This window comes from Podarcis filfolensis (assembly GCF_964270895.1).
Source record: "Podarcis filfolensis genome assembly, chromosome: 2".
In the NCBI taxonomy this organism is placed as follows: domain Eukaryota; kingdom Metazoa; phylum Chordata; class Lepidosauria; order Squamata; family Lacertidae; genus Podarcis; species Podarcis filfolensis.
The window spans coordinates 28,016,334-28,030,310 of record NC_139605.1 but is presented as its reverse complement, the minus strand read 5'-3'; the positions used below and the strand labels follow the sequence as shown (position 1 = coordinate 28,030,310).

The 13,977-nt window shown below is 43.7% G+C and overlaps 1 protein-coding gene across 4 annotated transcripts in view; it reads left to right on the top strand.

Moving 5' to 3' along the window:
• FRMD4B (FERM domain containing 4B) overlaps positions 1-13,977 on the top strand; it is a 142,923-nt gene that overhangs the window by 29,659 nt on the left and 99,287 nt on the right. For all 4 annotated transcript variants that reach the window (XM_083600558.1, XM_083600555.1, XM_083600554.1 and 1 more), the window contains exons 2-5: positions 107-172; positions 1,422-1,516; positions 4,433-4,525; positions 6,034-6,118. In XM_083600558.1, the coding sequence (XP_083456684.1) occupies positions 6,096-6,118 (23 nt within the window). In that variant the 5' untranslated portion in view covers positions 107-172; positions 1,422-1,516; positions 4,433-4,525; positions 6,034-6,095. The remainder of the gene's footprint in view (positions 1-106; positions 173-1,421; positions 1,517-4,432; positions 4,526-6,033; positions 6,119-13,977) is intronic.

Sequence of the window (13,977 nt, the reverse complement as noted above, 5' to 3'; positions counted from 1 at the left end):
CATGCCTGGTATAGGTACCTTAGCAGTACCTGAAGGACAGTTATTCCAATTATTTGAAATGCGGAGAGTCCATTCTACTTCTAATTATGCTTCTCTCACTTTGCAGATGACAGAAGGGAGACACTGTCAGGTACAGCTTCTGGATGACAGGAAGTTGGAGCTGCTGGTTCAGGTGAGACACCTGCATTTCTGGCATCATTGTATCATTTCAGTACTGCTTTATACCAGCCTCTCCAGTTCAGTGGTCTTTATCACTGGCTCTAAGAGGGTACTTGCTTTTTTAAAGCTGGGGATGCACTAGCTGAAAAGCCCAGCTGTGTGGGGGCCAAATACCTACCTCAGCCAGGTGAGCATTATGCTGCAACTTGCAACCTGTATACATTTACCTGGTAGTAAGTCTCATTGGCTTTGGTGTGAGTTACTTCTGAGTACACATACAAATAGGATCGCACTGCCAGTTTCACATTAGCCACTGCTTGATGATGAAGATAATGATGCTTTGATATTTTAAAGGTAGGTACATGATCTGTATGGATTTTAGTCTTTAAGTTAGTGGGAGAAGCTCTTTTCTGGTGAGGGTTGCGTTCCCTCATGAGCAGCTTTCAAGGAGCTGTAAGTCAGTGGTGGGTGCAACCAGAGGCAAAAGGTGAGTGGAGCAACAACTGTACAGTAGGTTATGCTCCAGCCACACAAAAGCCAGATGTTTCTATATACACTCCCACACACAAGCTCATTGTTGTCATAGGAACATCAGAAGCTTATGCCAAGTCAGACCGTTGATCCCTCTAGCTCAGCATTGTCTACCCTGACTGGAGTGGCTCTCCAGGGTTTCAGACAGCAGCCTCTCCCAGCCCTACCTGGAGATGCTAGGGATTGACCTGAGACCTTGCGCATCCAAGCCAGATGTAGTAGAGTGCCACTGAGCTTATGGCTCTTCAGAGACCCTGGAGAGCTGCTGCAAGTCAGAGCAGTCAGTACTGGATTAGATGGAGAAATAGTCTGATAGTCTGGTGTATGGCAAAATCCTAAGAATCTCTCCGGTTTTGCCCATCACCCGTAATATAGAGATAGACGAGAATTCGTAACATAGGTAATAAGGTTTGTTGATATAAGGTATCTTATATCATCGCATGCAAAAAAATCACTTTGTCACACTAAAGGTCCATTGATTTCAGTTGGTCTACAACAAACATTAAAAATCATCATGCACCATGGCTGCAGAAGTAGATATATTTGTACAAGAAGGGGAGGTGGTCTTAACACACATTTTCTGTTTACACAGAGAGCTGTTGGGGGTAAAAGCAAAAAAACAAAGGTTCCATGACCTGTAAGGTTTGCTTGACCATAGCCCTGTTTCAAATATAGCTTGTTATGTACAGGATGCAAGAATGCCATCTAATTCATATCGTTCTCTTCAATAGCCCAAGCTCTTGTCACGGGAATTGTTGGATCTGGTGGCTTCCCATTTCAACCTCAAAGAAAAGGAGTATTTTGGGATAACATTCATAGATGATACGTAAGTTCATGCAGGCATTTTGTAAACCACTGTTTTGAGCTAGTTGCCAAAGAATGGTGATTGGCTTCTTCAAAAAAAGATTTTCTAATTGCTGGGTAATAATGTAGCCAATAATAGCTTTCCATTTGCTGCGCCTTTGCTTTGTCACTGTCTGTTTCATTTCCACAATTAACTGACTTCTGGGGACTGGCCAAGAAAATAACCCAATGTGCAAGTTTTCTGTAGCAGGAGGCCACCAACAGACTCATGAGTTAAAGCAGAATCCAACCACATGCACAACAAATATTAACTCCAGTGAAAAAGGCACTGCACAGAGAAATTGTCCATAGACCAAAAAATATTTTGAAAAACCACAGCCATTACTTCCTCCAGACTTTGGTAAATAGTTGGGACCGTCTTCTGAAACACCAGCTGAAGTTGCCATCATGCACTACATGATTTGGGACTAGGGTACAGGTAGCCGAATGGTGCCCTCCTGCTGCTGTTGTCATTGAACTGCAGCTCCTGTCAAATGCAGCCAGGGATTATGGGAGCTGAAGTCCAACAATACTGATTGCCAGGGATTATGGGAGTTGAAGTTCAACAATACTGATTGCCACTGGACAAGGGTATATTTGGAATTGCTTTCTCCAATGTAACATAACCCTGCATGCATGCTTAGTTCATTGAGGGAAGTCCTGCTGTGTCCCCCCCCCCCAGCTTTCTGAAGTACAGTGGGTAGGGACACAGCACCATGGCCTTTTCACTACTGGACTGATCTCCCTTTGTCTGCTTTTTTCAGCCAGCTATTTTTTATTTTACTTTTTTTGCTTTTAAGGCACGCTGTAACAGTGTGATAACGGTACTGCAGCGTCTTTCTTTGTTTTTACATTAGATTTTTTTTAAAAAAATGGTTTATCATGAGTTGTCAGGTGTGTGAAGGCTCCTTAAATGGAGTAAAAACAAAACAAAACAAAACAAAACTTGGAGTGTATATATGTAAGGAAATAAAGCTTTTATTACACAGTTACTCTTGTGTTGCTTCAAAATGCATCTAGAAAGGCAGCATCAGATATTCCTCCTGTGGGTGCAGAAATCTATATTAATCACCTGTTTCAGAAGTGTTACAGCTGCACTTCTTGGAGACTTGGTGGGGACAAATGGTAGTATAAGAGAGTACTTAATGCACTTCCTGTTTGTCACTTCTCCACTCCAGCTCTCTCTCACCCAAGATTCAAAATGTATGTTTGCCTCTCCATACATTCAGGTGGAAATTTGTAGTGGTGGGAAGTGATGTGAGGGGCAATTTGGAGCAGGGAAACAGTGATCAGGGAAAGGGTTAAACACCCATCTCCAGCATTCCCGTCTCAGAAAGTTGCACTCCTACCCTTTTGCTAACATGTGAGCCAATGCCTTCTGTTACATGAGTGCTGGGCTTCCTGTTGCTGCATGTTATCACCCTTGTTAAATTTCCCTGAAGATTTCTGTGTTGTCATCAGTATATTTTTGGAAGAACACTTCACACTTGGGAAAGCCTTCCTGGAAAATAGAGGCGGAGGGTGGGGGGATTTTTATTTGTCTCTGTATATATGTCTTTTGTCTTTTCCACCATCGGAAAATGCTTTCTTTTTATAAATACCTTTTGGGATTCTATTTTCAGGTGTTCTGTTTTTTTTGGGGGGACAGGCTATTTCTGTGGTGATACTTTTCCCGCTTCCAGCCTCCTGCCCAGTAGCATTTCCACCCGGTGATCTTGCAAAAATTGCTTCTTAAGTTTTACAGAAATAACTGGTATCCAGGGCCAGCCCTTCCATTAGGCAGCATGAGGCAATTGCCTCAGATGGCATATGCTGTGGGGCAGTGGCTGCAGCCCCTGGTTGTTCCTCTCAGTTGGAAGACAGAGCTGTGGGTGATTCATGACCTTTTATGCACCCCTTACACCAGCCTGTTGCCCTCAGTCACATTATCTCATCACCAGATTCAGTTTCTAATTCAGCCAGCTTCTGTAGGAGGACCTAAGTGGAGGCACCATCTTCTTCTTTGCCTCAGGCAGCAAAATGTCTTGGGCTGGCCCTAGTGTTATCCTTACAACACAAAGCAGCTTTTGCTTTGACAAGTTATAGGGAGCTTGAAAGCTCATGTCAATGTGATTCTCCATTTAGTTGCATTTTGTGTATGAATTTAGCAACCACCAGAGGGCAACCGAACCCTTTTCAATTAGAACTTTTTCTCTCAGTTTTCAAACGCAGTCCACATGGTGGATGGACGACACCGCTTTCTCTCCTGTAAAATCCACAGGGCAAACTGTGCTTGTGGCAAGGACTTAGTGACTCAGACCCTCGATGGGCAGTGACCTGATGGTTAATAATACAATTTGCTTGCAAATGAGTCCTTCCTATCTGCAGTGCTGTTCCTTCTGCACAGATTCTATTGCAAATCCGTTAGAAGCCACGTTGGCTGTGGGGAGCTATAAATAATGGTTGCTTAAAACAATTGGCCTTTTCCTGCTGTCATGCTTGATTTCTTAATGCAAAGGAACTGGGGCTGGTGAAGTGGCAGGTGACTCCTTTGATAATGACCCACATTCTGGTATATATAATATACAGTATAGATTGTTTGCATGTGGATGAGTTTGTGTGCACTGCATGCTGTCCTAACCAACAACAACCACCCCAACCATCAGCATGGGGTTTGGTGGTTAAAACAGTAGTGGTTAGAGCAATACAAAGCACTATATATTTTTAAAAGTTGCTTCAAATTAAATTTAAAATTCAGGGTTTGTTTAAAAGCCAGTAAAGTGGGGAGGGGCGGCATGTGCAGATTATTATACCTTTGAAATACATCCTCTATCGCTTTGAACCTAACCGGTTTCATTTCTTTTTCCTATCTCTAACCATGTTTTTTTTGGGGGGGGGCGCTTCTTTTTTGTTCCTCCAGAGGTCAGAATATCTGGCTACAGTTAGATCACAGAGTTCTGGATCATGATCTGCCCAAGAAGCCTGGTCCAGCGACTTTGTTTTTTGCTGTCAGGTGAGTAATGATTACTTAGAAGCACCAGGCAAAGTAAGGCTGCCATTCTGAGTGTGCCTGTGTGCAGTGAGTTAATTTTCAACACACAGGCAGCAGGGTTATAGCCAGTTGGTTCCTGTGGGGTATTTTTGTGTGGTGTCATTTGTGTGAGCAACTTTGTCACACTTGCCTATCACTTCCTAACAGAACATGCTGCATCACGTTTTAAATTCTTTATTTAAACCTCAGTAAGATGACTCAAAATGCGCTATATATACTCTCTCACACACACACACAATGCAGATTTTAAAGAGAACCCTTCCTTCAAGGAATATCTTGCAGGACTGCAAATGTTCTGCATCCCTACCTCCACAAGGCTTCCAATTCTCGCTTCTATAAATCTAATCACGCAAACCCACCCACTCATTAATTTCTTAGTTTTTAGCTGACTCTCCTTACACTGTATTGTTTTATTATGTGTGCATCATGCACTTTCTCCAAGGCCAAGATACGTTTCTTCCCACATACCTCCCCATTTCCTTCTCATAACAACTCTGTGAGATAGGTTAAACTGAGAAAAATTTGCCCAATTTGGGGTGATATTTCCTCTCCCCCAGCAGTACCTCTGCTGCTTCCCACATTGTTCAGGCATGGCCCCCAATCCTTTGGAGAGACTTTTCAGTGCTGGGGTGGGCTTGGGGGACAGAGAACTTTCCTCCCACAAAACTTATCTTGGGATCTAAGGCAATGAACTCGCAAATAATTAAAGTATCCTTCTGAGGTAAACATACCACACACTGGCTTGGTTTTATCTCCTTTACATTTCAGCTAATGAAATGTTCTTTAAAATAGCAATGGTCTGAAGAGGCAGCTTAATAATGGACATCTCATGCTCTTCAGAATAATGAGAGCATATCCCACAGGAAATAAGTTTATCACCGCCTTGTCTGTCTGTGGTTCTGACTTGCATTGTTCATTTTATGGTGATAAGAAACTTCTTATGTGATGACTCTGCTTTGACATCTGAGTTCTCAGCTCTCTGTGGACAACATCCCATATATACAGCAATAGTAACAGCAATATTAAAACACCCATAACAATCCCAGCATATTCACATTCCTGTCTCAGTGACATCTATGCTGGCTTGATCATGTCCACAGAATGAAAGATGGCAGGATCCTCAAGGGATGTGCTCTATAGGGAGCTGGATTCAGGCACCAGGCCCGTTGGCCCTCTTTGCACTATATTTGAGTAACCATAAGAACATAAAAATGGAAGAAAAGCCTGCTAGATCAGTCCAGTAGCCCATTGAAAACAGCATCCTGTTTTCACAGTGACCAACTGGATGCCTAGGGAATCTTGAAAGCTGGACTTTAGTGCAACATCACTCTCATGATTATTCCATAAAGTCAATCGAAGCATCACCCTAATATGGTGTTCTCATTATTATAGCACAAACCAGCAGATTGCTATTCGTTTACAGATGGAAGTACTGTAATATAAAGTCACTTTCTCCTTTTTTATTTTAGGTTTTACATTGAAAGCATTTCCTTTCTGAAGGACAAAACCACAGTTGAGCTCTTTTTCCTGAATGCAAAGTCCTGTGTACATAAGGTAATTTAGCACCTTTCCTTTACAATTGTATGTGTGTAGCTGGAAAAATAAACTTTGTTCAATCATATGGGGACACACACACACACACACACACACTACCGATACTTTTAATTCTGCCTGAAGTAACTAACAGAAATGGATGGATAAGTTCCAGAAATAACGCAAGAATGAAGTATTGTGAGACCTCAGAGAGATTGAATTCTTACTCCTGTTTAGAAGGTGTCTTTAAACTCTGATGTGCTTCTTGTTTGCCTGGACTGAGGATAGAGAGGGATGTGAGAGTAAGCTAACAATTATTGCTCCAGGCATGTGTCACTTGGTAAGTTGCCTAGAAGGGAATGAAGCCCTCAAGCTGGGAAAGGTTCTCCACCACCACCAGTCTTAACTATGGTTTACATAAACAAGCTCGTCTTCAAGCTGTGATTTATGAAGCTGGCTTGTTTTAATAAACAGTCGGAAGATTAACCACAGTTTATGGTCCAATGTAACTGAAGTTAATTGCAACTGGAAGCAAAAGCTTCAACTCTCTCCTCATGACCACGCCACAGGAGCACACGCAGGAGCACACGTCGCATGAGTTGCGAGGCTCACTCATGCAACGCTGAACAGTGGCCCATTGTTGAATCTGAACAAGGCCACTGAGTCACCTGGTTGCTGATTCAGCAGATTCATTCAGCCTCCAGAAGCAGATGCCAGGTGGCGGAAGCATACCTGCTTTTCTGCCTTCTGTCACAGTGGCAAGAAGGAAGAGGAGAAACTTATGCCCACTGTTTGGAGTCCAAGGCAGGATTTCTCCAGCTGTTTTTGGACTACAATTCCCACATCCCTGACTACTGGTCCTGCTAGCTAAGGATGATGGGACTTCTAGTCCAGCAACAGCTGCAGACCCAAGTTTGGGAAACCCTGGTCTAAGGCTTCAGGATTTAAGTTAGCATCAGGTGTAGGGCAAACCCACATGGCTGTGAGCTAGAAAATCCACTGGTGCAGTGTTCCTGCATTCTGATTTCCCTTCCCAAAGCACAGAGCTGACGAGAACACCACTGGCTGGTGGGGGCTATGGAGATTGCATGGCCGACTTCCCAGTGTAAGGGGAGGGCCGGCTGGAGGCGAAACATTTTTTACATCTTCTAGGGACATGCTGTCCACTAGACAACTGAAATGGAAACATCAGAATGAACGCCATGGCCCTGCTCTAGCATGCAATGGGATTTGCCTTTAGCTATGAATGAGGAGGCCCTTGCGAGCATGAAGGTGCCCATTTGCGCAAGCTGCTGGATGGAGCCTCGCGGGTGTACTAAAACATGTGGTCACATTTTTCCACCTGCCGTTGACTCGCCCTCTCAGCCATTCCCATAAATTGCTGCTTGGCCTTTCCTCATGTCCAAAAAGAAAGCTACTGACGTTCGTGAGTGGATGCATGACAGCGCAAAATAAGGCAGGACACCTAGCAGGTTAGTATACTTTAGCCCTCTGTTTTAGGAGTGCAACCCCCCCAGGAGTGCACTATTTTTAGAACTTCTAAAGATACATACTTCTAAAGGGTTTCTAGCAAGTGGGGGTTTCCCTTTTAACCACTTTGATGCTCCCTTCATTGGACTGCCGCAGCAACTAAAAAAAATATGAATAGATGCCTGAGCTGGTGTCCAGTTAATTGCTGTTCCTGCCACACCATTTACTATTTATGCTCTTCAAACCCACAAGAATCATTGCTTTCAGAGGCACAGAAACATTTCTCAAAGTGTTATGTGCTGTGCCCGGTGTAGTTAACAATGCCCTGATGGCTTGGTTTTAAAAAAGGAAAGCGCACTGGGTGAGATTTTGAATATTGAAACAGAGTGAGCAAGAGGGGCGTAACTCATTACTGAACTCTGTATCTTTGCTTCAAAGTGCACCCCAATGCAGTTTGTCTCCCTGCAAGGTCCAAAACTAGTGTTGGTTGCAGGAAAAAGCAGGGTGTGAGGAGGGCAGTTTGGAGTGGAGAAAAGGAGGCAGTGATGACTACCAACTTGCATGGCTTTTAAAGGGGATTATTAGACAGATTCATGGAAGGTAAGGCTATCAGCACCTGCCAGCCATGATGGCTGTGTTCTGCCTCCATTGTCAGAGGCATCAAGCCTCTGAATACTGATTGCTAGGAATCGCAGGTGGGCAGAGTGCCATTGTGTTCATGTTCACTTTGCAGGCTTTCCACAGACGTCTGGTTGGCCACTGTGAGGACAGGATGATGGACTAGATGAGGCATTGGCCTGTGATAATTGTAAAAATTTGAAGACACTAGCAGGATTGAAGTAAATCCTGTAGACATATAGTAAAGAGCTAGATTGCACGATTGGATTTGATATGGGATACCGGTTGAAGGGAAGGAGGGAAGTCGTAAGCTCGGCAGAGCAAAAAAGGGTTTTATGTTGATCAATGTATTGTTTGGAAAGCTGTTTAAAGGAAAATAATAAAAATTTAATATTAAAAAAAAACCAAGATGAGGCATCGGCCTGATCCAGCAAGCTCTGCTTATTATGGTCTTAAGTGGGTGAAGAGTTAAGTAGGCACACAAATCTTCGCTACTCAAAATAGGTATATAATATGTAGATAGCCCGTTAAAGTGCACAGATGTAGCTTATACAGGAAGTTCCTGATTAGAGAAGTAAAGGGGAAATAAAGGCAAAGGTTTTTTCTTAAGTAAGTAAACTTAAGTATGTTTGTATCTTTCATAAGGGAATTCAAGGCAGAGTATGTGGGTTTTTCAGGTGGTGTCCCATCTAGGCATTACTCAACAAGGTAACAGCATCCATCGTGTGTCATGATGAAGGATGGAGATGTTGATGGACTTCAGCACCTAGCAGCCTCAGCCAGCATGGGCAGTGAACATGAGAAGAGCCTGTTGGATCAGGCCCATGGCCCATCTAGTCCAGCATCCTGTTCTCACAGTGGCCAAGTAGATGTCTATGGAAGGATGGAAAGCCCACATGGTCAGGGATGTTTGGAGTCCATTGACTTCTGCAGGGCCAGAGGTTCCCCATCCCTGTTCTAAAGAAATTTCGTGACCATCCTTCAGCTAGATTCAGTAAGAGTAAGATGTTGGAGTCATCAGTATTTTCCAACAAGCGTTTTGACCATTGTCAAGTGTACTTTCTGGAAACGTTGGAGCTAGGCTAAAAAAAATTACAACTAAGAAATCCAGAACAAGGTGGGAATGAAAGTGAGAATGAATTGCCAAAACAAATGGGTGTGAGTATCTCTGCAGGTGTGCAGATGAATGTGTACCTACTTATATATGCTAAAGAAATTTGAAAATGTTCGAAACGTAAACATTGCTAATTTGCTCTTGTGACTTTGCCAAGATATATGATTTGAATATATTAATGTTGGTTGCATGTTCTAGCGTTGAGAGGAACTGGTTATAGTGGCAATGATGTGCAGATGAAGTAATGCTGCTCATCAGTGTTATGTTAAAGACTTTAAGGGTGTAGAGAACAATTTTGACAGAGGACAACCTTTTTTCTCTATTTACTAGGTGTGTGTTAATTGGTATCGGGATAGATGGTGCCAGGCGGTGGTTTCTTGCTGAGCCTGCCTGTCAGCCAAAGAGAAAAATAGCTGTCCCTAGAACTCAGTTTCTGTGGGAGGCATGAGAAAGAGGTAGACAGAAATATGGGTCACAGATGCAATAGGTGTCGTATTTATAACGAGTAGCATGGCAGTGTCACCTTCTGTTTGTTGACTGCTTCTCACTCAGAAGCAGGCAAGGTGAAAATGTCTTTGCAGGTAGATTTGCATCCATGAGGTGGGTGGCGCTGTGAGTTAAACCACAGAGCCTAGGACTTGCTGATCAGAAGGCTGGCGGTTCGAATCCCCGTGATGGGGTGAGCTCCCGTTGTTCGGTCCCTGCTCCTGCCAACCTAGCAGTTTGAAAGTACGTCAAAGTGCAAGTAGATAAATAGGTACCGCTCCGGTGGGAAGGTAAACGGCGTTTCCGTGCACTGCTCTGGTTCGCCAGAAGCGGCTTAGTCATGCTGGCCATATGACCCGGAAGCTGTACACCAGCTCCCTCGGCCAATAAAGCGAGATGAGCGCTGCAACCCCAGAGTCGGCCACGACTGGACCTAATGGTCAGGGGTCCCTTTACCTTTACCCTTCTACATCATTAATCTAAAACTGGAATTAATAATTCGTTGACTGTCAACTATGCTTGGTGTGGTTTTCCCTATTAAAGCTGGTTTAGGATTGTATTTCATGGAACGCCCTTATAACCTGTCGGCATCGGAGAATGCCTGCTTGCATATGCATAGCAGTTTCTACAACTATCAGTGACTGATTCTCAGAATACCTACCGTTCCTTGCGCCCTTGGCAAGGAGCTGTATTGGCACACACACCCCGCAAAAAAATATCACTTTACCGTATGCTTTTGTGCAGCAGTGCAAGAAGGATGGGAAGCTTCTCCCGCGTTTGATCTCGGCGGTGCATCACCAGGCATCTCCATAGTCTGATAGGAGATTGTTGCACCCTTCCAGGTCTGCGTCCCTGGCAGGTGCCAGTTTTGCAAACCTGCTAGTACACCTCTGCTGATCCTGAAACAGTGCCATCTCATGATCAAGAAACAATAGTATAGGGTTTGGGTTACAGATATAACAGATGTGACTAATTTATTCAAGTCCATAGGCACATCTGGATTTTTTTTAATCAATTCCCATGGGCACCATCACCCTGGTTACTTCCTTCCTACCTCTCCTGGATCAACCCCAACCCCAGCTGGCAAAGTAATAAACCACACGAGCCTACGCTTTGCAGTTTCCAAGGATCTGGTAAAAGTTGGATTCAGTACAATTAAGGCAGGCCCATGTCATACATTTAAAGCACATGACTTTTCCCAAAGAATAATTGGCACTGTAGTTTATGGTTTCTGGAAATTGTAACCCTGGGGGGAAGCAAACTACAGCTCCCATGATTCTTTTGGGGAAGTCATGTGCTTCAAGTGTGCATTGGATGTGCTTTAAATGCATAAGGTGGACCTGCCTTTTATGTGAGCCTTGAAAAACACACAGAACTGAAAGAGGAATTGGGAAATAATAGCGCTGTTCCAACGTCCTCCTTCAGCTCTATGTATGTTTTGGCGGAGAGGGGCAGGGAGTAACTACTACCACCATCTCTTGAACAAGGGGGCAATAAATGGGAGGGCTCAGAGGCTTCATGGGTGCCAGGAGAAGACAAAACAGGTGTTACTGCACCCATGATCCCTAAATTTACTCTGAAATCCTTGGTGTGGGTGTGCGTCAGTGGATTTGTTTTTCTGAAGACCAAGTGTATGATGTTTGCTGCATGTTGTCACCAGTGCTACAGGACCCCGAGTTTGCAAATGGGAACTGTTCATTGAACCCATTCAACAGAGCATATGCCTAGTTGAGAAATCTCCGATATTCCTCCTCCCACCTCATTATTTTTACTCCAGCTCTTCCCACCCCCACAGAGCATGCAACTATAAAACTCTTTTAAGAGAGCCTTTAGAAGTGATAGGTGAAACTAATCAATAATGCTCTTGCATGCACACCTTGCCTAATGAGTGGAAACAGAGAAAGAGTGATCTTGTGCAACTCTCCACACATACCTGTGGGCCAGGAATGTAGTAGCCCAAAAGGAGAGATGCTCAGATAGACGGGTGTGGTACAGAAACCTGGCTAGATCAATAACAGTTTTCTCGAACATCTCAGTCCTGAAACATTATTTAATGTTTAACTGTTGAGGGAAAGGAATGTATGCATCAAGCCCCAGCTTTGAGATAACATTTAAACATGTGCTTGGGAAAAACAACAACACCAGGCACTTTGCTTGTGTGCATCTCTGAAATGGGTGGATTGTGGACAGGTAGACGGAAGAGTCCCATGTAAGCATCTTGTGTCATTTGGCTGCAAGGAGTGGCTGTGCTTCAACTGTACTGGTGCCATGCTTGTTGCAGAACAATTCTTTTGCACAGCTTGTCCTCATCTACTATTTAACAAGTTGTTCCTTTTTTGCTCACGTTTTATGAGCCTTTGCACATCCTATCCTCTTTCAGTTGCTTATGGTTTCTTCTTCTTCTTGGGATATTATTTCCTTTTTTAGTAGCCTTTTTATGGCATTTTGTTCCTCTTTTTAAAAGTACCCTAATTTGCATGCTGCCAGATGTACAACACATTTATGTGATTCTACATTTATAGGGGGGAAGGGGGCTGAGGAGCGGCCTTGAAGAGGTTTGTGGGCAAAGTAAGGAGTTGAAAAGCTTCCTCCATAGCCCAAAACCACCAGATTAAATTTTAAAATAAAATTAAAAGCCCTTGTAATGATGGTGGGTGGGTGATAAATTTTTATTCAACTGAACATTGATGTCATTAAAGGGACATCATTATATGGCTGTTAAATTATTTTGCAATGGTACCAGCTTTTGCATTTAAAAAGATAGAAATAAGCACAAAATGAGTTGAGAATCCAGTATTAGTTATGGACTAGTTATATATTTAAAGAAGTAATCCTTTAATCATTACTGAGTTCCTGGCATCACATTTGCCTTCTACAACGTTCACGGTTTAATCTTGTGCTCCCATTTACATCAACTGGAGTGTTTCATGATTTGGTGCAAGTCCTCAGCACTAGCAATGTCATGCTGACCTCAGGCTTACCCGGGCATGGCACTCGGGATACACCAGCTTGATATTATGCTGGCAGAAAGGCTGAAAATGGGTGGCGTCAGCAGTGTGTCAGAGGAAGAGCAAGCTTAATCTGAACCCTGTTAGCAGCCGATTGCAAAAGGAAATCTCTGCCATGTAAGAGTCTAAGAACCCACCGTGTTCCCTGACCTTACACCAGTGTAGCTGACTGAGACGAAAGGTTTGCTCTGTTAGGCTCCATTGCTAGGGAATAAGTCCCACTGAATTCAGTGTGTCTTAGTTCTGAGCAAACATGCTTCATGTTGCACTTTCACTCTGTGACTAAGCATAGGCCAGCCTCACAGTCCTGACGTTTGGTGACTAGATTTTCATGAGCAGTAAAACCTGCATGTGGTTATGGCGGTAGTTCTCCCATGGGTTCTTGCAGGATGTGGGTCATCTAGCCATACACACACACATGGAACCATCGCAACAGGGGGCATTTCAGTAGTTACTACCACATACTGTGGAGTTAAAATGGAGCCCAGTATCAGGTGTGGGTTTGGCTGTCTCCGTGCACAGTGATGATACAACAAGACTCCCGGTTTGGGTTGGAACCTCATTCTGTGATGTACTTAGCTTTGATTTTAACCCAAGCTTTCCAGAAATGAAGTCCCTTAACAGGTTGGGATGCTTCTGCTGCAAGCAAGACATCAATTACTGTGCTTGCTGACCCATTTGTCCTAGAATTCTCCAGGAACTCCCTTGCCCTAGGCATGGTGCACATCTAAATACCAAGCCTCTGCAGAGAAGCAAATGGCTTAATAACACCCTGCTGAATTGCATCTACTCTCCCTTTCCTTTCTTCCCTTTCTCTCCTTTCGGGTTTCTGAATTGGACAAGCTGGACAGGAGGAAAAACATTAATGGGATTTAGAGCACATTTGTGACTTGCTGGTCATGTTTATTTTTACACACCCTGGTGCTTTGACCACAGACTTTCCTTAGACAAGCACTGTCATCTTTTCAATGCCATGTCTTTTAACACTGGGCGGGCTCTTAACAATGAACATTGCACAAGTTCCTTCCAATTGAAACCAGCACTCTACACACCTATAGGATAAACCTGCCTGCGCAGTTCAGCCTGTGTTTATTTCAGTCTCCACCTGACTTGCCTTTCTCTGTGCTCAGGGCACAAAGAGAACATAAATGACACTCTGCACACACAAACACCACTTGAGGCAA